The sequence below is a fragment of the Cervus canadensis genome, chromosome 14 (genome assembly GCF_019320065.1).
Source record: "Cervus canadensis isolate Bull #8, Minnesota chromosome 14, ASM1932006v1, whole genome shotgun sequence".
NCBI classification, from domain to species: domain Eukaryota; kingdom Metazoa; phylum Chordata; class Mammalia; order Artiodactyla; family Cervidae; genus Cervus; species Cervus canadensis.
The window spans coordinates 53,897,426-53,922,406 of NC_057399.1; the positions used below are offsets into that span (position 1 = coordinate 53,897,426).

General features: G+C 41.6%; 1 protein-coding gene across 2 annotated transcripts in view; it reads left to right on the forward strand.

Annotated features, from left to right (window-relative positions):
- The window catches only part of TEK (TEK receptor tyrosine kinase), a 104,894-nt gene that overhangs the window by 70,562 nt on the left and 9,351 nt on the right, over nt 1–24,981 (forward strand). Inside the window, exons 10-18 of one of the 2 annotated variants that reach the window (XM_043486706.1) lie at nt 3,834–3,995; nt 6,157–6,291; nt 10,501–10,788; nt 12,782–13,081; nt 15,540–15,694; nt 17,073–17,283; nt 19,823–19,933; nt 22,111–22,301; nt 22,849–22,962. In XM_043486706.1, coding sequence (XP_043342641.1) covers nt 3,834–3,995; nt 6,157–6,291; nt 10,501–10,788; nt 12,782–13,081; nt 15,540–15,694; nt 17,073–17,283; nt 19,823–19,933; nt 22,111–22,301; nt 22,849–22,962 — 1,667 coding nt within the window. The remainder of the gene's footprint in view (nt 1–3,833; nt 3,996–6,156; nt 6,292–10,500; nt 10,789–12,781; nt 13,082–15,539; nt 15,695–17,072; nt 17,284–19,822; nt 19,934–22,110; nt 22,302–22,848; nt 22,963–24,981) is intronic. The other variant, XM_043486707.1, reaches the window with a different exon arrangement.

The window sequence follows — 24,981 nt, forward strand, 5'->3', positions numbered from 1 at the left end:
TGTTTTAAAAAAAGGTCAGTAACAATAGTAACATAAATAGAGCCTCATAGAGTTAGATTCTCTGCCCTGAGAACCCACAGAAACAACCTCAGAATCTTTAACATTTTTTTTTGATTACTGGAAAAGCCTGGATCTATTTTATTCAGTAGAACATTAACACAATCAAAATAATTTCTTACATCATACTTGTTCTTGGAAGAAAGGAAATGATATGCAGACAAGACAAATTATGTTATTTTTGGAATATTTGCTGTCCATGGAAAGTAAATAATAAGTTCAAAAACAAACCATGTTGCTAAGATTCAGAAGAGTCACTGATTCTAATTTTTATTTTTTAAATAAGACACAGCACGCAACATCAGTCCATTGAAATATCTCTAGTTCTAAGTCACTGATGCCTCTTCACTGTCATACTGACTGGTATCCTCAAAATGGAAAATTGCAAGTAGGTAAATTAAGCAATGTCTTTAATCATAATATTTAAAAAGATACAGAGATACAGATCTCTTTCAGTATTTGTAGGGGATTGGTTCTAGGACCTCTTTGGATACCAAACTCCACGGATGCTCAAGTCCCTTTTATAAAATGGTGTAGTATTTGCATACAACCTGCACACATCCTCCTTTACGCTTTAAATCATCTCTAGATTCCTTAAACAATAGCCACCCCCCAGCTGTGGTTTCACTTTCCATGGTTTCAGTTACCCATGGTCAACTGAAGCTCAAAACACTAAATGGAAAATTCCAGAAATAAACAATATGTAATTTTTAAATTGTGTACTGTTCTGAGTAGCGTGATGAAATCTCACACTGTTCCACTCCATCCTGCCTGGGATGTGTGTCTTCCCTTCATCCCATGTATCCCACTCATTAATCACTTAGTAGACATCTACATTATCATTTCCTCTGTCATGGTATCAAAACACTTATGTTCAAGTAACCTTTCTGGTATTTAACAATGTGATGCTAGCAATTTGAATATTCCCTTACTCTGCCTAATTTATACCTCTGGTATATGTGTATGGGAGAAAAACTGGTGTATATAGAATTTGGTACTGTCTGCAGTTTCAGGCATCCACTGGGGTCTTGGAAAGTATCCCCAGCAGATAAGGGGGATTATTCTAACACCTAATACAATGTAAATGCTATGTAAATAGTTGTAACTATAATATAAATATTTTGTAAATAGTTGCTGGCACATGGAAAATTTCAAGTTTTGCCTTTTAGAACTTTCTGGAGTTTTTTTTTTCTAGATGCAGAACCTGCATATAGAAGGTTGACTATACTAGACTTTCCTCCCAGAGTACAAATTAGAACAACCACTGGGAAACTGGCAATATATACTAAAGCTAAGCATACACCTACCCTGTGATGACATTCTACAGCTAAGTTTATGCTCAAAAGAAATCAGTGCATTTGTTAAACAATCTTCAAGAATGTTCTGAGGAGTTTTATTCCTAATAGTCCAAATATGCATCAGCATTAGGAAGAATAAGTAGATTGTGTTATATTCATATGTAATAGGTTTCTAGGGCTGCGGTAGCAAAGTACTCTAGACTGAGTGGCTTGAACAACAGAAATTAATTTTCTCAATGTTCTGGAGGCTAGGTGATCAGTGTAATCTTACATTGATCTGAGATCAATGTGTTGGCAGAGTTACTTACTTCTGAGGCTTTGCTTCTTGGCTTGTAGATAGCTATATTCTCCCTGTATTTTCTCAGGGTCTTTCCTTTGTGTGTGTGTGTGTGTGTGTGTGTGTGTGTGTGGTAATTTGATCTTCTTATGAGGGCCTTCCTGGCAGCCCAGATGGTAAAGAATCTGCCAGCAACTCAGGAGACCAGGGTTCAATCCCTGGGTCAGGAAGATCCCCTGGAGAAGGGTATGGCTACCCACTCCAGTATTCTTGCCTGGAGAATTCCATGGACAGAGAAGACTGACTGGCTATAGCCCATGAGGTCACAAAGAGTCGGACACGACTGAGTAACACAGTAATGAGGACAGCCGTCATATGGGATTAGCAATGACTGTAGCCCTCACTGTAACTGAATTACCTCTTTAAAGGCCCCCATCTCCAAATACTGCAACGCTCCCCTTATACAGCAAGGGTGATGTGCAGGGCTGGCTTCATAGGCTTATGACCTGTCCACACAGGGCCCTACACTTGGTTTAAGTTTCTGCTGTCTTCACCTTGAAATTTTATCTTTGAATTTCATAAGAGTAGTCCAGTGACACCGTGGAGCTTGTGCATGAGCAGAAGAGACAGATTCACAGTCTGCCTCCTTTCTTGGCCACCCCATTCCCAAACATGTTCTCTATGCCCCAGGAGTCTGGTGGACCTCTTAACTCACGAGAGTTCAGTAAGACTCAGTTGAGTAAGTTGAGCTACTTCTATAATTGAGTAAACAGAATACTGACAGCCTGACAAGACATCCTTACCTTTCAAACCAGAAGTTGCTTCACATGGTAAACATACTGTACATCTGTTTATATACCATGCCCCTCATGGGGGCTAAAAACTATTAAAATATCTAAGAATGTTTTCTTTCATCAAGAACCAATTTTTACCTTGTTGGGGGTACTATTTCAGTCCCATTGAGAATACATGATCTCTGGGACATCATTCTCGATTATATAGGTGTGCTCAGTTCCTTACTCATGACTGACTCTTTGGGACCTCATGGACTGTAGCCTGCCAGACTCCTCTGTCCATGGAATTCTCCAGGCAAGAATACAGGAGTGGGTAGGCATGCTCTTCTCCAGGGGAGCTTCCTGACCCAGCAATCAAACCTGGGTCTCCTGCATTGCCGTCAGGCAGATTCTTTACCATTTGAGCCACCTGATTATCTAGGTGGACCCATTCTAATCACAGGAGTCTTTAAAGACTGTCAGAAAGAGATATCACAACAGAAGAAAGGTCAGAGAGACATGAGTTTGTTGTCTTTGAAGATGGACGAAGGGACCATGAGTCAAGGAATACAGGTGTTTTTTAAGAAGCTGAAAAGAAGAAAACAAATTATCCCCTACAGCCCATAGAAAGGAACACAGCCCTGTTAACACCTTGATCTTAGCCCAGTGAGACTAACTACTGACCCCCAGAGACCTCTGATTTCTGACCTCCAGAGCTATAAGATAATAAATTTATGTTGCTTTAAGCAGAGAGAGAGAGAGAGACAGAACATAGCCTGGTGATCTAGTAGGATGATTGATATTAAATAATCAGGCAAAGAATAATGAATTCTGAAAATTACAGTGAAGGAGAAGATCTGTGGAAGTGTGTGGCAAGTGAGTCTAACCAAGGTTCGGGGATAGACACTGGGAGGAGGTCACATCAGAGCTGCGAGTTGAATGATGAGTAAGCGTTAACTGCAGAATTATGGGAGGTCTGGTGCATTCCTCGCAGGAGAATAGTATCAGCCAAGAATCTGAGACAGAAAGGAGCCTGGTGCATTGTTAGTTGAATGAACTGAAAGGTCACTGGGACTGGAGGGTATTGGCTGAGAGGATGAGGGAGCTAAAGAGGCGGCGAGGGCGCTATTGTGCAAGGCCTGGTAGGTCATGGTATGAATTTCAGATTTCATTCGAAATATAATGGGAATGCATGTAAAACTCTTGATCAGAGGAATGCTCATTCTTTAAGAAAGCACTCTGTGGATGGTAGGTTGGAGGGGTGAGAGCAAAACCAGATCACAGAGCAGGTAAGTGCATTGAATCTGATCAGAGAACTCGAAGAGGGCTTTGTTGGGAATGTAAAGGCACTTATCCACTACCCCATCTCAGAACAGCGGTAAAAACCCAAAATGTAAGGACTGATCTGATTCTTGACATTTTATTTAGTTCTTCCAAAGCCCTTGAATGCCCCAAACGTGATCGACACTGGACACAACTTTGCTGTCATCAACATCAGCTCTGAGCCTTACTTTGGGGATGGACCAATCAAATCCAAGAAGCTTCTGTACAAACCTGTTAATCACTATGAAGCTTGGCGGCATATTCAAGGTAAGGTTTGGCAAGGAAATGCTCCAGCGAGAGATGGGACACCAGGAAAAGAAATTTGTCCCCAAATGTAGATATCCTCTCTCTCAATCTCAACCCTCCACCCCAAGGTAGGGGCTGTGGCAGTGGATTCTACTTTGGAGTATTCTGGAGAGAGTGGCGGGATGATGGCCCCTCTGAGTTCTGGGTCTACCTTTCTGAAAGTCATGATGTAAAATGGGACACAGAACCAGCCTGTGTCAGGAGCTACTATCTTCATCAGTACTTCCTGTCCAGGTTTCTCTGGATCCAGTCCCACTTTTACTCTGTCTTGCTTGGTCATGGTGAAAGACACATGTTAATGCTATGAATATAGTAACAGGGAAGTGCAGGACCCACTGGAAAGGCAGAGACTTAATCTGCTTACATCTAAGGGGTGATTGTTGCTGCTGTTTTTGCTGTCCAGTCGCCAAGCTGTGTCCACCTCTTCACGACCCCATGGACGGCAGCACACCAGGCTTCCCTGCCCCTCACCACCTCCCAGAGTTTGCTCAAGTTCATGTCCATTGAATCAGTGATGCCATCCAACCATCTCATCTTTTGTCAACCCTCTTCTTCTGCCTTCAATCTTGACCAGCATCAGGGTCTTTTCCAATGAGTCAGCTGTTACTACTGAACCAAGATTTTTGTGTTTTTTGTTTTTTTTTTTTCTTATTTGAGTTTGCCCTGTCTGCAGTCTCCTAATTCACAGAAATTTGGGGAGGAATTTGGGCTGTGGCAGACTGAACTGGGATAAGGGGAGGTGGGGGTACAGGCCTGTCCCCAACTTTTGAAAGCAAAAGCCCCAAATGTAATAAACTGTCAAACGTTCATGAAAACAGTTACATTTATTTATTTTAAGTTAAATTTACTTTGAAACACAAATTGCAGTCCTGCTTGTTGCATGATGATGTAATAGCACTTTTTTTTTTTTTAAGGCTGGGCACCATCTATTGACCCAGCTGCTTAAATTGTGCCATCTTATCATGAGACATGCCACAGCCACACTTGTAGGGAACATACACACCTCCATCAATACTCTAGTCTCACTATGCCCATGAATTCCTAAAAGGGCCCTCTACCCGTGACTGCAATGAAGGAGACACCAGAGACACTAGTTCTATCCCTGGGTCTGGAAGATTCCCTGGAGATGGAAATGGCAACCTGCTCCAGTATTCTTGCCTGGGAAATCCCATGGACTGAGGAGCCTGACAGGCTACAGTCCAAAGGGTTGCAAAGAGTCGGACACAACTGAGCGACTAAGCTCATATAATCAAGGAAGTTACCAAAAAAGAAGAAAATGAAGGTTTGGGGCTTAATAATACTAGCTGTCCTGAATACGTTGAATAAGTCATGGTAGTATTACGGAACTCTTCACATTCTTTTCATCCAAAATTCAGAATCCCAAGAGCATAAGTCTGATTTGCTGGACTGTTGTTTCTATTGACAATGGCTAGGTCTTTTGAAAAAGCAACTTAAAAAAAAAAAAAAAGATATTGATAATCCATCATCTCTTTATGGACATCCACAAAGAGGTCTTCTAAAAACCCTTAAACACAGTCCAGTATTTTTCCTTACTGACTTTATCATGTGGTAAGGCAACAATCTACCTTTGCAATATTCATGCAGATAGCTCAGAAGAAAAGAAGCACATGTCATTTGTTTCTGGGAGGTATTTTCAAATACTTCAGAACCCTTTATTATGACATGACTATTACAAATTTGTTGTCTGATTAGTGTAAGCAAACCTACAAAGTCTTTTCTCTTGATAGCTTTATTAAAATCACTGTTTGCACTTGAAAACAGTAGACGTTAAGTTATTTTATATTATTCTAATTGAGTTTTTCCTCCTAAATCTGATTGATATTCCCTATAGTTAAGATGTGCTTGATTTTACTCTACAAATGAAAATACAGAAACACTGGAGCAGAAATGTATGAGTGGCACAGAGATACTTACACGAAAAAGCCTTGTTTTCTTTTATAGCAGGGACACTGAGACCCTGAAGATGGAATTGCCTCTCTGTTCCACTCAGACATTGTATTTTTAAAAACCAAATATTAGTTCCCATCACAATAACAGCATTCCAGTTTAAAGAATGTAAAAGATTGCCAACTTAAGTTTCCTGGACTTTCCCTCTTCTCAGTGACAAATGAGATTGTTACCCTCAACTATTTGGAACCTCGGACGGAATACGAGCTCTGCGTGCAGCTGGTCCGGCGTGGAGAGGGTGGAGAAGGCCATCCTGGCCCTGTGAGGAGGTTTACCACAGCTTCCATCGGTCAGCTGAAGCAAACAGGCATTTATTCAGGAGCTGGGTGGGTGGGGGAGGAAGGGGAAAGAGGAAGGAAGACCAGGAAGGGTGGTGGTGGGTGAGCGGGTGGGTGGGAAGGGTGGTGGAAGGGGTTTGCTTTTGAATGGGTGGGAAAGTGACAGGAAGGCTAGAGACTTGGAGCCAAGCCAGCCCTTTATTTGGGCTGCTCTCCTGATCTGTCTCCCTGGGGGAGGGGGCTAGAGTGATCCATGGGGACAGAGAAGGAAGCAGATGAGCCTTCAGGAAGGCAGGGACATCCCTGAGGACTTGGGATTTACTTTGTAGCAACTGTGTTCAGTCTTGGCTCCTGAATTTTACCACCAGCTTCCTGTTTCCATCTTAAGGGCCCAGGCCAGGCTCTTGCTGCATACATACTCCAGAAATCCTAGTGTGTTTATAATTTCTAGCTGTTCAAAGTCATTCACACACATGGTGAACACATCAAATAGATTGAAAGACTTTTCAATTAGTCCTATGCTCTATCCCTCCATTTCCCCATCCTATTTCCTTTATTCCTTGAGCCATATGATATATACCACCCTGTTTCTCTCATGTTATGGGCATGCAGGATCTTAGATCCCCTTACTTCCTGGACTAAGCATTGAACCCATGCCCCCTGCAGTGGAAGTGCTGGGTCCTAACCACTGGACCGCCAGGGAAGTCTCTACCTCTGTGTTTCTAAATCAATGGTTCTCAAACATTATTTTCCATCAGAATCATCTGCCCAGCTTATTAAAACAAATTTCTGGGCTTTGCCTCCATGGTTTCAGATTCAGAAGGTTTGGAGTGGGAATGGGGCTCAAGAATCTGCATTTCTAATAAGTTCTCCAGTGGTGTATGATGCTCTGGTCTTAAGTTTACACATTCTAAGTGTAGCACTATTTCTTGATGGATCAATGTCAGTCAATAGCTATCAGTCTTCTACTGTGTAAACTGAGGAGCCTCTGAATTTGTGAAATTTCCTTGATGCTAGCCTGAACTCCAGCTTTCTGCTACCCAGTTCCCCGCCTCTGATATGTCTGAGTGAGTCCTTGTAAACGTCCTCTTTAGTGTTTAATGTGCCTTGCGTGTAACTATTCTGTTACTACCTCTTGGTCAGTGCTCTACAGTTTCAGGTTCACATTTATTTAATTCTTAGAATTGTCATCTTTCCCATTTTATAGATTGAAAAGCAGAGTCCCAGAGTGGTTAATAACTTGGCTATGGTGATGTATCAGATTCTTCATCATCATACTAGATCTTCAGACCTGATCCCTTTCTATTTCTCCAGTTATTATTAACCTTTTTTTTTTTTTAACCTGGAGCCCAAAGGCACCAAATCCTTTCCCGATTGATGAGTTTTCCTAGTTTTCATCCATTTACTAAAGGCAGAAGGATATGGGATGCTTTAGTGAGAAACTAGGAAGAGCATCAAGCTCTTCTGCAAAGGTTGTGCATTCCTCATACACTCCTCCCTCACACCCCCCGCCTAGTATCCATCTGACCGGCAGCATCGTTAATGAACCAGATGAAACTCAGGAGCTGCTCTGATGCTTGTAGAAGCATTGTACAAGTAAGAGGTGGCTTCCCGGGAACCCACCAGGTAGAAACACCAAAAATAACGCTGGCAGGGACTTCCCTGGCAGTCCAGTGCTTAAGACTTTGCCTTCCAACACAGGGGGCGTGTGTTCGATCTCTGGTCAGGGAGGTAAAAATCCCCTTGCCTTGCAGCCAAGAAACCAACACATAAAACAGAACCAATATTGTAACAAATTCAATAAAGACTTTAAAAATGGCCCACATTAGAAAAAAAAAATCTTAAAAAGAAAATAACCCTGGAAACCACATATGATTTAGAGGATAAAAGGCACCTCCATGACTGTGATGCAAAGGGCCCCTGAAATGTCATCAGGTTGCTGCTACGAAGCAAACGGCAGCTTATTCTCTCCTAGGCCAGTGCTGATGAATCAAAAGGGGAAGGGCACAATCTGACTCAGATGGAAAGTATTTATGGAACAGAACATAAAACACTTAACAGACCCACAGTGTGCTGTCTTCAGCTCTCAGAATATGTTCCAGCCAGGATGTATTCAGAGGTCTCTTGGAATATTTCAAAGTAGTTCTCAGGGGTGGGTGGGAAGGGAATTCTTAAAGGTTCATCTTTTCCCATCATTTGAGTTTTGCTGATGTTTGTTTTTAAATTCATTTGGCAGTCACCCTATTTATAAGTGTGTTGACTGAGTGGCAAAGGCCGGGAAGGCCAGGAGGGGAGGGGACAGGACACACTCTGAACACAGGCAGAAAGAGGGCAGGTAGGGAAGGGTGACGGGTAAGCCATGCTCTCAAAGGGAGGGGAAAGAGGAAACGACCATTTATGGGGCTGCTCCTCTGTACGAGGCGCAGGCTTAGAAGGTTTGCATGTTTGCTCTACACCATCAGCCCTCTTTCCCTCTGTTGTGTTGTTATAAGCCTGCCTGGCCATTCCAGGTGGCTTATTTTGGAACTTTAGAGAAGAGCAAAGAGAGGTGATGGCACCTCGCAATTTGCAAAGGTTATGGAGAAAAGACCAACGAGACCTGTAGCATAGTGCCAAGCAGGTGGCAGACCTGATTGCTGGTTCTCCCTCGTCTATGGGTGGTCAAAGCTGTTAGTGAGGGTCCCTCTCCTGAGGAGTGGAAATAGACACTTCCTGTCACCTCTGACCAAGTTTCTCAGCCTTCCTACTTTATTTTTTTATTTTTATTTTTTCATTTTATTGGAGTATAGTTGATTTACAATGTGGTGTTAGTTCAGGGGTACAGCAAAGTGATTGTTATATATACATTCATTTGTTTTCACTTCTTTATATTATTTGTATTAATTATAACCCTCTAAAGAGCTTCTTAGATAGTTTTGTCCTTAAGACACCATCTCTGTTTTGTTTTGATGTCTCTTCTGCCTTGAATTTTAATACCATAAATTTGTTTATATATTGTGGTCCTTCATAAACCATCGTAATTATCTAAAATTTTCTCATACCCCAAGGACCAATTTTTGCCCCCTTAGGGGCAGTAATGTCCCCACTGAAAATGCATGAGGAGAGGATCCCTATTCTTATGTTTTGAAAATATTTTATATCTGGAGTTTAAAATATCAGTGTGCTGTTATTAGCTGAAAACTTGCAGATTCCTTCTCTGTCCATTGATACAACATAAGGTAGGAAGGAAGGGAGGGAGAAAATGTTGATGGAACCCCTAACACCTTCCAAGCATTTTCACCTCCATTGTCTCATTTCTTCTCGTGAGTCTGGAAGGTGAGTGTTTTTATTTCATGCTACATAAATTTTCCTAAGGTCATGGAACTAAAGGGGCATGCTTCTGCCTCTTTGATTTCACAACTCAAGTTGTTTCCATTCAGTTACCTCTCTGGTGATCCAGGTTCTTGGGGGTAATTATGGCCACACAGCCTGTGGTCAGAGCCAAACCTTGATGTGATCAGAGCCTGGCCCTGCCAGGCTGTGTTGTCACATGTGAAATTGTCCCTGCTAAGGGGATGTAACCCTGAAATTGCTTTAAAACATATTGTTCAAAATGGGAACAGAAACACTGAATGCTCACCTGCAACCCCACAACCTTGGCAAATCCAGTGTTTCCAACTTTTTCAGTTTCCTTCCTCTTTCACCAATGGTAGACATGACTTTTCCCAAGGGGAAATTAGAGTATTTCTCATGTGTTAAAAGTTTTGGAGGGGCTTCTCTACTTTTCATAATAATGCTTTAATCCCTTGGATGGCTATATCATAATTTATTAAAGCATTTCCCTACTTTGAGCATTTAGGTTTCTTATGATTGTTTGTTATTATAAATAATGTTGTAAGGGACATCTTCATGTCCTTAGCCTTTTTGCTTCCTTTGAGTTATTTCTTCAGGATAAATCCCTGGTAGTCAGATTATACAAAGTATATGATCATTTCTAAGGCTCTTGAAAAATATTCCCAAGTTGTCCTTCAGAGGGGTTGTATTTTTGTCTTACAGTTACTGAAACTACACATTAATATTTTAAAGCTTTTGCTATTTTGGTAGGAAAAAAAAGTATTTCATGGCTGCTAGCAGCTGTTTCTTTGCTAGCTTGTATATTATTCTAGAAGCCAAGGTTGTCCTTTGGGGCTGTTGTTAGCTTCACTTCATATAAAAACGATGATCCTTCTGGTTTCTCCTAGGTCTTCCTCCTCCAAGAGGTCTCAGTCTCCTACCGAAGAGTCAGACCACTCTAAATTTGACCTGGCAACCAATATTCCCAAGCTCAGAAGATGACTTTTATGTTGAAGTCGAGAGGAGATCTGTGCAAATGAATAGTGATCAGCAGAATATTAAAGTGCCAGGCAACTTGACTTCAGTGCTGCTTAACAACTTGCACCCCAGGGAGCAGTACATAGTCCGAGCCAGAGTCAACACCAAGGCCCAGGGGGAATGGAGCGAAGATCTCATCGCTTGGACCCTTAGCGACAGTAAGTAACTTATGCTGCCCCAGTCTTGCCTGAATGACGCATGGTGGCTGCCACTTAGATTTAGCTCCCATCACTTCAAGTCTGCTTCTTAGAAACCACGACAGGTAGTTAGTTGTAAGTGGAGGCCAATGAGTGCCCTCCCCTCAACACCTCAAATCATTTTAGTGACCCGCAATATCTATGAATGCTCCATATGTTGGGACTAACAATAATTCAGGCAGGACTGTCCTACGATTTACCTTTCCTTTTTTTAAAAAAAGTTTGTTTATTTTCGGCTCTACTGGGTCTTCATGGCTGTGCACAGGCTTTGTCTAGTTTCACTGAGCGGGGCTACCCTCTAGTTGCAGTGTGTGGGCTTCTTATTGTGAAGGCTTCTCTTGTTGACAGCAGGCTCTCTCAGGGCTTGCCGGCTTCAGTAGTTGTGGCATATGGACAGTAGTTGTGGCACACAGGCCTAGTTGCTCCACAGCATGTGGGATCTTCCCAGAGCAGGGATTGAACCTGTGTCCCCTGCATTGGCATGAGGATTCTTAACCTCTGGACCACTAGGGATCCCTACATTTCCTTTCAATGGAGTTATTTATTAAGCAGATGGTGATTCATTACAGAGAGATCTCTCCTAATCTTAAAAGCCAAGGAACTTTGCTTGAAAATCTGCAAAACAGATAATCCTTAGCATGACAGTATATATTTGAGAGTAATGAAACAACTTTTCTCTCAAACTGTTCTTCAGGCTCTTCTCAATTTCAGAGTGTCCATTAAAAATTAGTTGGAACTTCTAGGGTTCCTTTGTAGTCTTGAAAGCTTTTTCATCAGGAACCAGAGAGTTCTATTTGATTTGCTGCCATAGAACTGTCTGTGCACTTCAGAGTCCTTGCAAAGACCAGATGTTTCTGGTCACACCAACTATAGCTAACACTAGGATCCTGTGGTCTCTTGTCAACTGCCAGAGTCTGAGTTTCTCTTCTGCAGCTGAGTCTCCACTTCCCCAGTAACAGGTGTACAAACTGGCTCTGGGTTTCTCCAACCAATCTCTTCTTGTATCAATAACGTGGAAGTCTCAACCATTTTGTCAGTGTTTAGGCATGTCTTCTTCATCTTTAAAAAAATCCTGTGACAATTAGAAGTTATAGGCCAGTACAGAGAATAATACAAAAAAATCTACATTTCTACAACCCAGAATTAACAGCCGTTAACATCTTGCCATCTTTGCTTTCAGCCTTTTTTATGAAAGTAATTCCATGATACAGATATATCAAAATCCTCTTTGATCATCATCCCTACTCTAATTCTCTCCCTGTCTCCCCAGAGACAACCAAAATTCTGTTTGTTAAATCAAGATTATGTTTGATATATATCTTTCCATTCAATATTGTATAATTTTAATACATTAAGTATACCTGTAAGTGTGTAGATGCATGCATACGCTTCATCTTGCTTTTTGTACATGTCTACTAAGTGCTTAACATATTTTCTAACAAGTGCTTAACAAGGATAGTTCTTATGGGCTGGTGGCTAATTGCAAACTAATAGGAATCCTTATTTCTTCTAGTTGAATCTATTTCTTAAAAGCTGTGTGACCGTGGCCAAGTCACTTAATGTCTCCAGGCCTCAATTACGAACAGTAAGATTGTTATGTGGAGTCAATGAGTTACAATATGAAAGGGCCTATATAAGCTCTCATAATCTTTGTTTTCCTCAGCATCAAGAACAGTAAAATGGCAGTTTGTGGAGTAACAGAATTTCTGAGGTCTTAATTCAGTGTAAGGATGGCAAATATGTGATTTGTGTGTGTTGCCAGTTTCCCACATGTGGCCATGTTGTCAAGTCTGTGTTGAATCCACCACAAACTGATTGGAGTTACCATGAGATATAACACTTAGTAGCCATTCATGGTTTATGGGCTGACATTCACTCTCTCTCAAAAGCATAACAGTCAAAGAGATGGTAATGCATCTTAAGGAAAATATGTTTTTGTTTTTTTAATTTCTAGTTGTTCCTCCTCAACCAGAAAACATCAAGATTTCCAACATCACAGACTCTTCGGCTGTGATCTCTTGGACAATCCTGGATGGCTATTCTATTTCTGCTATTATCATCCGTTACAAGGTTCAGGGAAAGAATGAAGACCAACACATTGATGTGAAGATCAAGAATGCCACCATTACCCAGTATCAACTCAAGGGCCTTGAGCCCCAAACAGCTTACCAGGTGGACATCTTTGCAGAGAACAATATAGGCTCAAGCAATCCAACCTCTTCTCATGAACTGATGACTCTTTCTGAATCTCAAGGTTGGTAGAGTAGACAGGTATTTACATATTATTATTTCTGGGGAGTATCAGAAAAGCCCCACTGTTTTAAGATATTTACTCCATATTCACATCTTGTGATACAATATCACAATATTGTGATACAATAGGCTTGTCCTTAATAGAGATCACCATCTCTAAAGAGATCCTTAAGCTGAAAATTCCCCTTGGAGGGATACCCTGTTGATCCATTTTCTATTATTAAGCCTTAAATGAACTTAGCCCATCAGCACCCCCCATCTAGCAGTTGAGGGTCTGAGGAATCTGAATGTGATTCTGTGGAAAAAGAAGACTAAGGACCCAGCTTATTGGAGGAAGGCCTATGCAGTGCTTCGGTGGGAGGCTCCAGGAACCACACTCCGTTCTTTCTCAAAATGAACTCCTCTTTTAACTTGGGTGACACTATGCTATTCTGAGTTTTCTTTTACTTTTTAGATCCAGGTTATGATGGCTCTGTGTCCATCACTAACCCCTACCTCAGAGAGAATAAGCTCTTTGAGACAGAGATCCTTCAGTGCCAAGCACAAGAGGGCCAGTGTCTGATTTTTTTAAATTTGAAATACAGTTGATGTGCAATATTATGTCAGTTTTGAGGGCACTATGTAGGGATTTGACATTTGCATATATTATGAATGATCACCACAGTAAGGCTAGTAATTCTCTGTCTCCAAACAAAGTTATTATTGGCTATATTCTATACGCTGTATATTATATCCCTGTGGTTTCTTTATTTCATAACTGGACGGCTATACCTCTTAATCCTCTCCAGTGTTTGTGGCTGGTAAAACCTGTTGAATGTAATTAGTGAACAAGGACATCACAGGTGGGAAGGGTTGAAGCTTCTGGGAGACTTCCCTTTGAGATTAGTCTGAAATTGCATTTCCTCGCCCTCTGCACTGTACAGCTTGTTCAAGGGAATGTAGCTAGAGGGACTTTAGAGGGAAATGGTGATTTTTTGCAAATTTATAATTCAGACCAGCTTATTTTTACAGAAAGTATCATAGCACTAAAAACTTCTTGGTTCTTTTGAGGGCTACCTAGGGCTTAAGAAATTAAATCCAATAAGCTCTGTTTTCAGTGCTGATTTTTTAGAATATGTTTGAAATATCCAAGGAATGTTGAGTCTGTAAATTACAGAGAATCATAGTTTTCAGATGACACTCTTAATAGATGCATCATTTCTATAATTACTTGTGTTTTCATAAAACACATACAGGCCCTAAATCCAAGCTATAAATAAAATACAAAGAGAAAAATTTAAAAACAAGATGTAACAAAACTAAAAATCCTCACCATCCCATTTCAGACATCTCTTTATGTACACATGCATGGAAATAGAAGGAAAGATAGCTAATAAAAAGAATAATTGTTAGATGAGATCATGCTCTACATGCTGCTTTTTATAAAAATACATTGAATTTAATTGTATTTTAATTTAAGCAAGGAAAAGAAGTGGAAGAGTTAAACCGTAGTCTTTAATAGTCCATTTTGACCTAAGCCCTAAATTCAATAGTTTATCTGTTTTTTCTCTTCTTTGCTTCCTTCTTTGCTTCTCCCATTGGTATTCTCAGGTTATTTTCAGCTCTTTAAAACCAGAAAAACCCAAATCAAAATATCTTACAAATTCTGTGCTCTTAGCATCATAGAGCTTGCAAGCTTTTCTAGGTGGGGAAATTGTTCAGGGAGGTTTAGTCACTTTCCCAAAGTGATAGATGTATTTAGTCATTCTCACTATTATGAGATAATATTCATCTGCTTGGGCCTGTACTTGGAAATGAAAGTTGAACGAAGGGCAACAATTAGTGATTAACATCAGTTTAGTTCAGTCACTCAGTCATGTCCAACTCTTTGTGACCCTGAGGACTGTAGCAGGCCAGGCTTCCCTGTCCATCACCAACTCCTGGAGCTTGGTCAAACTCACATCCATCGAGTCAGTGATGCCATCCAACCATCTCATCCTCTGTCGTCCCCTTCTCCTCCTGCCTTCAATATTTTCCAGCATCAGGGTATCTTCAAATCTGGTGGCCAAAGTATTGGAGTTTCAGCTTCAGCATCAGTCCTTCCAATGAACTTTCAGGACTGATTTCCTTTAGGATTGACTGGTTGGATCTCTTTGCAGTCCAAGGGACTCTCAAGAGTCTTCTCCAACACCACAGTTCAAAAGCATCAATTCTTTGGCGCTTAGCAGCTTTGGTGATTAGCATGTTGACTTGTAAAAAGCCCTTTTGCACACTCCTTTGAACTTGTTAACAGCCCTGTGAGTCAGACTTGTCTCCAGTGAGTTCCAGAGAATAAATGAGTAGCACTAGGTCACCTAGCCATCAGGTGGCAGGACTCAGGCTGCCTTGATGTTCCCATTACACCATGACTTCTCCTGCAGATGGCCGTGGCCTATCTCTCCATCTAGACTAACCTGCTGCTTCTCCTGCGTTCTGCTCAGCACCAGCAGACCTCGGAGGCAGGAAGATGCTGCTTATCGCCATCCTCGGCTCAGCGGGAATGACCTGCCTGACGGTGCTGTTGGCCTTTCTGATCATGCTGCAGCTGAAGAGGGCAAACGTCCAAAGGAGAATGGCTCAAGCCTTCCAAAACGTGGTAGTGTCTCATCTTCCAAGCAGTATTTTAAAGATGTGGGTCAGAAAATTTACTTGTAAAGGAAGTTATTTCCCTTAGGCAAATTTCATCTTTTCTTTGTCTTCCATTATGAAATGGTAGATAACTAGCATGACTATATAAGTTCTTGTCCAATTCAGAACAATTCTGAGAGTGAAAAGGTTACTCTTAATAATTATGCAGAAAATTAAGCCTGAAGCAGGACTATGGCCCCATCAAAAAGAGAATAGAGTCATCCTAGTGATAAGTCACCAGTGAGAGTAATCTTGCAATATAAAGAACTGACCATTATTGTAATGACGGGCATGAGGGGAGCCACACCTCAGAGTGATAAGTCATGAATATTGATACTAGATCAGTTTTCTTCACTTTTGTTTTCAGTTTCCATTTTGTACTTCTAATAGTATCCCCCATATATATATATATGTATTATATCTACGTGTGTATCTCCATCCTTGTGTACCCTTCAGTCTGCAGTCAGGATTCATGGTACTTGGCACTACTTTTTTCTTTCATCTAGGAATTTTGACCAGTTGCAAAGGCTTACAAATCATACTTTTACCGACAGGCACCGCATTTGAATCCTTGAGATAGTATAGCCTGAACATTTCTCTGTGATTTCGAGTTCTGTAAAATTAATCTGTACCCAACTTTACTGATTCTATATATGAAGCACTAAATACAATTACATATTCCAAATGAGGTAAATCTTCCTGATACGAGTCCCTGAGATGCCCTTCAGTCTGTCACTAGAGAGGAAGGTCCAGCAGGAGGGTAGACAGTGCTGGAGCTCATCATGGTACTGATGCTTCGTCCTGATACTGCCAGCAGCCACCGAAACTCAGGAGAAAAGGAGATACTGTCTTGGGCTCGAGAGACTCTGAGCTTTAAGTCAAGTGGGAGAGAGTGAGTAAGAGGCAAGGAGACCAAGATGAAGCGAGGAAAAAAGCTCTCACAGAGGCATGTCCTGTGACTTCTCCAGATAGATCTCTGAGTTCTTTTCCAAACCAGAACTGAATAGCTGCTCATTCCACAGCAGGGTAGAAACTCAAGTGTGAATAACTCAAGTAACTCAAGTGTGTGTCATGACATACATGCTATTATCCTCCCCTCCCGCATCCCTGCAGACATAACTAATCGATTGTGGCATGCTTTCCCACTGAGGCCTATGATCATGCCCATGCAGCTCTACTGGCTGCCACTTCATCCAAGTGGGCCTATTAGATGAACCCTGTTTCCATCTTCATTCGAGAACTGGGTATACTGTTTCTTTTTTTCACCTAGTGTGGGCACAAAACAGAACGTATTATGTACCTTAAAAATTATGAAAAATCCTGACACAAAACCATTATTTTTGTAGAGGGAAGAACCAGCTGTGCAGTTCAACTCAGGAACTCTTGCCCTGAACAGGAAGGCCAAAAACAACCCAGATCCTACCATTTATCCAGTGCTTGACTGGAATGACATCAAATTTCAAGATGTGATTGGGGAGGGTAATTTTGGCCAGGTTCTTAAGGCTCGCATCAAGAAGGATGGGTTACGGATGGACGCTGCCATCAAGAGAATGAAAGGTCAGTGCATGCCCCGATCAAGTCAGCATTTTAATAGGGTGGGGGGACAGCTTGACTTCCTGTTGAATCTTTCCTCTAAGGTCTCATATTCTTTTAAACAAAAAATTGGCATGATGTTAGATGGAGCTGTTCTATGCAGCTGAAGGTGATATTTCCTTTGAGGGTCAGGATGTAAACTTGAAGGCATGAGCTGTTTAGAGCCACTGTCTGGATTCACTGGGATGTGAGAACACAGACTCTCTGTCCCACCCTGCTGACTTTCAGGAAGCATTACTGTTTCTCTTAATGCAGTGGTTCTCAACATTGATCACGCATCCAAATCACCCGGGAGACTTGTTAAAAAACAGACTCTTCAGCTCTACCCTATGGTTTCTGATTAAGCAGATCTGGCCCAGGACCAGAGGGCTTGCAGTTCTAACTAGTTCCCATGGGATGCTGAGTCTCAGAATTTGGAGACCACACTTGGCAAATCACTATCTTCATGGATTATCTACATCAGCATTCCTGGAAATAATTAGAAATGCATCTACTTGAGTTTTTCCTCCTCGTGGTTCTAATCTATTCAAATTTCTGGGATGATGCAGGGAAAAACTGGGGTCCCTAAACTTGCTCAGCGGCTCTTCTGTACACTCAAGCTTAGAAACCATTGATTTATGGTCACAAAACGAGATCTTTTCCAGTTGTGTTCAAGACTGCTTAGGGCCCACTTATTGAAGAAGATCTTCTGAGAAAGCAGATTGACATGTTCCCTGGCAACTCTAGCTGTCTTCTGTTGCGTGTGAAATGGCAGTTTACGGATGACTTGACTGGGAAGCTGCACTGTTGTTTTTACACACACAGGCTTGGCAAGTGATATATTAGAGCCAGCACTGTAATTGCCACTTGTGTTGGGCAGCTCCACAATAAGGACTTGCTAAGGTTGCTGATGGGTTTTCCTTCTTCTTAACTGCAACATTAAGCCTAGGATGACAATTAACCCTAAATCTTATTAAGTCATCACTGCTTTCTGCATTGCTAGAAAACACATGTCAGGAAATGAACAAAATAAACACAGTATTATTTATGCTTACAGACAGTAGTGTTTCAACACACACACACAGACGCACACCCAAACAAACCCTGCTAGAATCCAGAAATTCCTTTTCCTTTTCGAACTTTAGTCACAGGAGTTTTAGGAAGCAGTAAAAATGGTGAGAGGAGAGAGGGTGTAGAACTTTGTAGCATCAGTTTTTATGCTGATTGGGATCTGACCTGAGCTGATTGTCCATCTCATGTCCATGTAAAGAGGTAGTATAACTTAATAGTGCACCAGGGCAGAAAAGTTTTGCAGGAAAAGTCATGCATGCAAAGAGGGCACTTACTGGTGTGAAGCAACAACCTATTACAAGGAGCTTTGCTTCTAAAATGTTCCCGAGGCATTGACCCTTGGGCTCCGGTGGTATAAACAGGGTACTAGACTTAGAATTGTTACCTGCCAGCCTCGTGGGTCCCCTTAGCCCATATGAAACCTTCCCATAATTTCCAAGCATGGTCAGGCATGCACATGGCTACCAGCTCTCTATCACTCTTTCCCCCAATGTTATTTCCTCAAAAAGCAATCATAGCATACTGTCACCAACTCAAGGCTGACCAACCAGATGCACATCAGCCAAAGAGTTTTCTCTTCAGCCTGATTGGTGGTTCTGCCTCTGATCAAAGTGCTTATGGAGAGACGGAATGACAGGAACAGAAAGAAATGCAACTGTTTCCTGACTACGAAGCAACTTCTATAAAGGTGTCATTGAGATTTGAGTTTTTCCAGCAAGTCTGGCTTATGTGGGCTTCCCTGGTGACTCAGTTGGTAAAGAATCCAACTGAAATGCAGGAGACTAGGTTTGATCCCTTCATCAGCAAGATCCCCTGGAGAAGGAAATGGCAACCCACTCCAGTATTCTTGCCTGGAAAATCCCATGGACAGAGAAGCCTGGTGGGTTATAGTCCATGGGGTCACAAAGAGTTGAACACAACTGAGCACAGTATTCTATTCTGGTTTATGTAAAAAGCTAAGTAAAATTATTATAATAAAGTAAGGTGTATTCACTACTGGCAATGTTTCACTAAAATTTTGGTGTTATTCCTTAGTGTGTTTGTCTCTGGAGAGCCAGGGTCTGAGAATGGACGCAGCTCCATCTCAACCAGACCATTTCTCGGTATATTTGAGGGCTTCAACAGTGGTTCCCAAACAGAGATGATTTGGTTTCCAGGGGGGGCACTTGGTGATCTGGGTACATTTTTGGTTGGGCTACTGGTAACTAGTGGGTCAGGTCAGGGGGGCAGCTAAACATCCTCCTTGCCACAGGACAGCCCCCAACAACAAGAAGCATTGGCCCAAAATGTGGATAGGCCCAGCCCCTGTGTTAGAGTCGTCTCTTTGATTTCTCTAACGTTTTCCAGACCCAGTGACGGCTGAGTGTACCTGAAGGTGATGGGGATCAGAGGGTACAGTTGTTTCTGATGAGGCATCACAGAAAGGGGTCACAACTCTTGACTTTCTTCCCAGAATATGCTTCCAAAGATGACCACAGGGACTTCGCTGGGGAACTGGAGGTTCTTTGTAAACTTGGACACCACCCAAACATCATCAATCTCTTGGGAGCATGTGAACATCGTGGTAAGATGCTCTTTTCCTGTTTCTCCTGCCAGATTTGTTTTAAAAAAAGAAAGAAAATCAGGCACATTCCATATTGAAGTTAGGAAAGATAAGTCATCTAAGATTGCTACCTACTTTTTAAGTTGCAATTTCAGTCTGAATGTCTGGCCCCATGAATAGACTATGCTGAGATGTGGCATGTTTTTGAAGGGCGGTCCCAAGGGTGAGTCTTTTGGCTTCTGATGCAGTTCAATTAGTAATGCCCAAAGATACCCACAGCTTCTACATGCTCCCATCTTTGCTAATCCAGAGGTTTTCTCAAATCACTACTAGGTGGGTGGAGGCTGCACTCAGCACCAGGAAAAGTGAAGTACATTGCTTCTTCTTAGTTGACTTTTCATTTTCCCTCCAAACCCAAGTAACCAATACTCCAAATGTTAAATCTGTGAATGCCAATAACCTACTGTAATGTGAAAGGACTGATGATACTTAGGTTGAAAGAATAATAATAAGCCTATATCTAATAGTACTTTGTTTTTATCCAAAACAATGCCCTGTACAATTACATTGAAGTTTTACAACTATCCTATGTCACACATACTCTTAAGTTCAAATCATATTATTAATTCAAATGTTTATTGAGTATTTCCTATTGTAATGTGTGGAGTTAGCTGTGAATGAGTAGGTAATAAGAAATCTATGGGTTTACCTCTGCATGCTACCTGGGTTTGCAGTTCTAAATCCATGCTTACTCTTAATTTCTCATGGAAAAATTTACTCCAAGGAAAAAGCTCCACATGGTAATTATTTGCAAACTTTACAACCTCTTGTTGACTTTGCAGGACAAATACCAACAATGGAAAAGAGACTACTTCCTTTTCCTCAATTTATTAAACTAAAAATACTGGTACTTCAAACAATATATCATTCTGTGATCCAATAAGGGTGTAATTCTGAAAGTCAGATAATGTCTCTTAGGTTAAATAATGAAGTAATGACACTTATTTTTGAGCTATTTCCTGAGAACAGTAATCAGCATGGGACAGCAGTAAGTGAATGTTTAAAAAAAAAAAACTTATAGTGACAGAAGATTTTTTGCTCTATTGTCACATAATTGGTTGACTCTTAAAATTGTATAGTTCAGTAAACTGAGAAAATACATTCATACCAGAATTGAGGTATATCTTTCCTTATAGTACAACAGGATTCAGTGCTAGAAGCTTTTTTTTTTTTTAAGAATTTCACTTTCTTAGAATATCTTTGAAGTTTACATTCATTTTACATAAAAAGTATATGCCAAATAATTCACTTTTAAAAAATATTAAAACAGAGCACTATACTTTCATTGGCTTCAAAGATGAATAATTGTTATCAAAGCAGATTCAGTTCAGTTCAGTTCAGTTCAGTCGCTCAGTCGTGTCTGACTCTTTGCGACCCCAAGAATCACAGCACACCAGGCCTCCCTGTCCATCACCAACTCCCGGAGTTTACTCAAGATTACATTTCATTAAAAAAAGAAAAGGGAGAAAACAATTTGGAATAAAACTAAGACAATGAACCATACTTTCCTGTAGGAAATATTTTATTTTTTTCCTAAAAGTTTGACATTTCTGGTTTCTGTAAGCAAAATTGCAATCCCTGCCACTAGACTTTGCTGACCAGTGATGCACTCAACAATTGAATTGACTTAGTCTGGATTTTAGGAAGGAGAAGAAGTCAGGAGAGAGAGGAATTTACCTGGTGTGGGTCTTTCTGCTTTGGGTATTTAATCATTTGTTTGTTTTAAAAAATAACCTCAGGTGAAGCTGAATTCATACTGGAATAACATGTCCGGTTCATATTAGGTTCTCAGTCAATATTGAATGAAAAATAAAAGGTGGTGTGGACTAAGTCATCTGGAAGCAGATGTTTTGATTTCATTCTACTTGTGTTACCCAGTAGGTGAAGCATTCAGGAAGCCTGCTGTTTGGTAGGAGTGGAGAGGGGAACCCTAAGTGCAGGCATGGCCCCCTTTTGCAGGAATGATGTCACTTGTTTTCCTTCTGTCCCCAGCATTACCCATATCAGTACCACTAGATGTGTTATTTTAAGATAAAATGGAATTTTATAAGCAGTCCTCGAGGACCAAAGCACATCTCAGAAATATCACCAGGGTTTAGGGCTACTGATAAAGTGATGCTTCCTCCCTTGCCCCACAGGCTACCTGTACCTGGCCATTGAGTATGCCCCCCATGGCAACCTCCTGGACTTCCTACGAAAGAGCCGAGTGCTAGAGACGGACCCCGCGTTTGCCATCGCCAACAGCACCGCCTCCACACTCTCCTCCCAGCAGCTTCTCCATTTCGCAGCAGATGTGGCCCGGGGTATGGACTACCTGAGCCAAAAACAGGTTTGTTCTGGAAACCTTGCTTTGAGCATCTTTCTTCCAAAATTCTCCCTGATATCAGAGTTTAGATTTTTTTCCCCCCAGTTCACCTCTCTTCCTTAATTCCTTCTCAAACTCTCCCTAATTTTATTGCTTGTTAATATTCTATCTCTTTATATAGAAGTTCATGCTCCATGCTAACGGTATGTTTATCTAGTGAATCTCATCATATGTATTTGGTGAGGTGCCTTCACTGGTCTTAGCTTCACGTAACTCCACATAACACACACAGCAGAGACCTTTCATGGTAATTGGAATATTGCATAACCTGGTGCTTCTTCCTGAAATGCTCCTCCAAAGACCTGTGGGTCGTTCAGCAGAATCCACTCAGCATTTAGAAGAGGAACTAGAAGGGAACTGGATTCTGGTAGCTTTTTAAAAACACTTTTTCATACTATCCTCTAGATTTCCCAAAGCTCCTGCTCTTTGTGCAAACAAAATGAAGTGAAAAAACCAAATATGATGGTGAAAATACATGACTTGTTTTTTTTTTTTTTTTTTTTAATTTCAGTTTATTCACAGGGACCTAGCTGCCAGGAACATTTTAGTTGGTGAAAACTACGTAGCCAAGATAGCCGATTTTGGATTATCCCGAGGTCAAGAAGTGTATGTGAAAAAGACGATGGTAAGTTCAGATGTTGATAAGAGCCTTTCGGGGGCACCCCTCCCTCTCCTGAGGTTGCTTCTCTTAGAATTCCATCCTTCTGTGCTGACGGAGGCCTCTGACCATTTCTGCCATTTAATAAGTCCTCAGCCCAGCAAATGTCCTTTCTCAGTTTTGATTCCTAAAATGTCTGGTGTGGTTTAGTTGCTAAGTTGTGTCTGACTCTTTGCGACACCAGGGACTGTAGCCTGCCAGGCTCCTCCTCACATAACTGTGCCATGGGATTCTCCAGGCACAAATACTGGAGTGGGTTGCTATTTCCTTCTCCAGGGGATCTTCCCAACCCAGGAATCGAACCCGGGTCTCCTGCATTGCAGGTAGATTCTTTACCTACTGAGCTATGAGGGAAGCCCCTAAAATGTCTGGAGGGTCTGCATTTACCAGTGAAAAAGGCTCTGTAACATATGGTGAAGTCGTTGAACATGCAAGCCTCGTGCTGAAAGGGCTGGGGTCCATATCCAGCACAGACCCCCAAGTCGGGTTTCGCTCAGAATCTTCTGGGGAGCTCCCACCGTCGCCTTTTACACAGCAAACATAGAAGCGGGGGAAAGACGTTTAACCTACTTTCTAAAACATTAAGGAAGTGAATCAATGAGATTTCCTAAGTCACAAGGATGCTCTAGAAAGAAACTCATAAGTTGTAAATGCTTGTATGAGAGAGTTCCCTCTTTTCTGAATGTTCTCTGCTCATTTGTCAGTTCAGTCGCTCAGTTGTGTCTGACTCTTTGCAACCCCATGGATGGCAGCACACTAGGCCTCTCTGTCCATCACCAACTCCCAGAGCTTACTCAAACTCATGTCCATAGAGTCGGCGATGCCATCCAACCATCTCATCCTCTGTCATCCCCTTCTCCTCCTGCCCTCAATCTTTCCCAGCACCAGGGTCTTTTCAAGTGAGTCAGTTCTTCACAGCAAATGGCCAAAGTGTTGGAGTTTCAGCTTCAGCATCAGTCCTTCCAATGAATATTCAGGACTGATGTCTTGTAGGATGGACTGGTTGGACCTCCTTGCAGCCCAAGGGACTCTCAAGAGTCTTCTCCAACACCACTGTTCAAAAGCATCAATTTTTCAGCGCTGAGCTTTCTTTATAGTCCAACTCTCACATGCATACATGACTACTGGAAAAACCATAGTTTGCTCATTCGTCAAGCCCCCATCAAGTCCACTTTCACCTAATGATACCTAGCCTCCCAAGTAGCCAAATTTTACCTTCAAATAAAAGATCCCAGGGGAGCCTCACAGTGTTAGCAGAGAGAAGCTGGACTTGTTCTGCGCTTGTTGTCCACCTGGAGTCATGAAGCCCTGGAAATGCCACATTCCTGGACATTAGTGCTGGGCTTCCAACATGCCACCACCCTCTGCTTTCCCTACAGTTGGGCAGTGCAGAGTGTTGGGGCTGACACACCCTATATTCTTTGCACGTGTTGGGTAGGTCTCTCTAATGGCATGGCTCTCCCAGCATTACTTGGGCTCAGCTTTCTTGGGATGACTCCAGTTCTTGTAACATATAGAGAGAGTCCTTTTATAGATATCAAATTGCTTCCTAGCAAGGCTCAGGCTTCTGCATTTATCCTCAAACTCAGGTTTCCTTTCTTTTCAATATACTTATTTCAATTACTGACAAGATAACACAGAAACAATATTCAAGAATGCTTTCAAGAAGAAATGATCCACAGCTCACAACCTTGACACAATTTATTTTATTTTTACTCTTTTCCTTCCACAAGCATACAATCTTTCCCCCCCCCCCCCCCCCAATAGTTATGATCACAGTGAACTTAATCATTTTGGAGCTTTCCACTCCCTTTTTTGATGAGGGTTAGAAGTGGGCCTCCTTTGGTTCTTAAAGACTACCATGCCCCTGGTCCTTGATACTTTTTGGCATCAGCACCTCAGGAAGTCTCCAGTGACTCCCTGAAGGTTGGTTGCCAGACAACACTTTTTTCCCTTTTCAGATTTGCCCCACTCAAAGCAGACCTT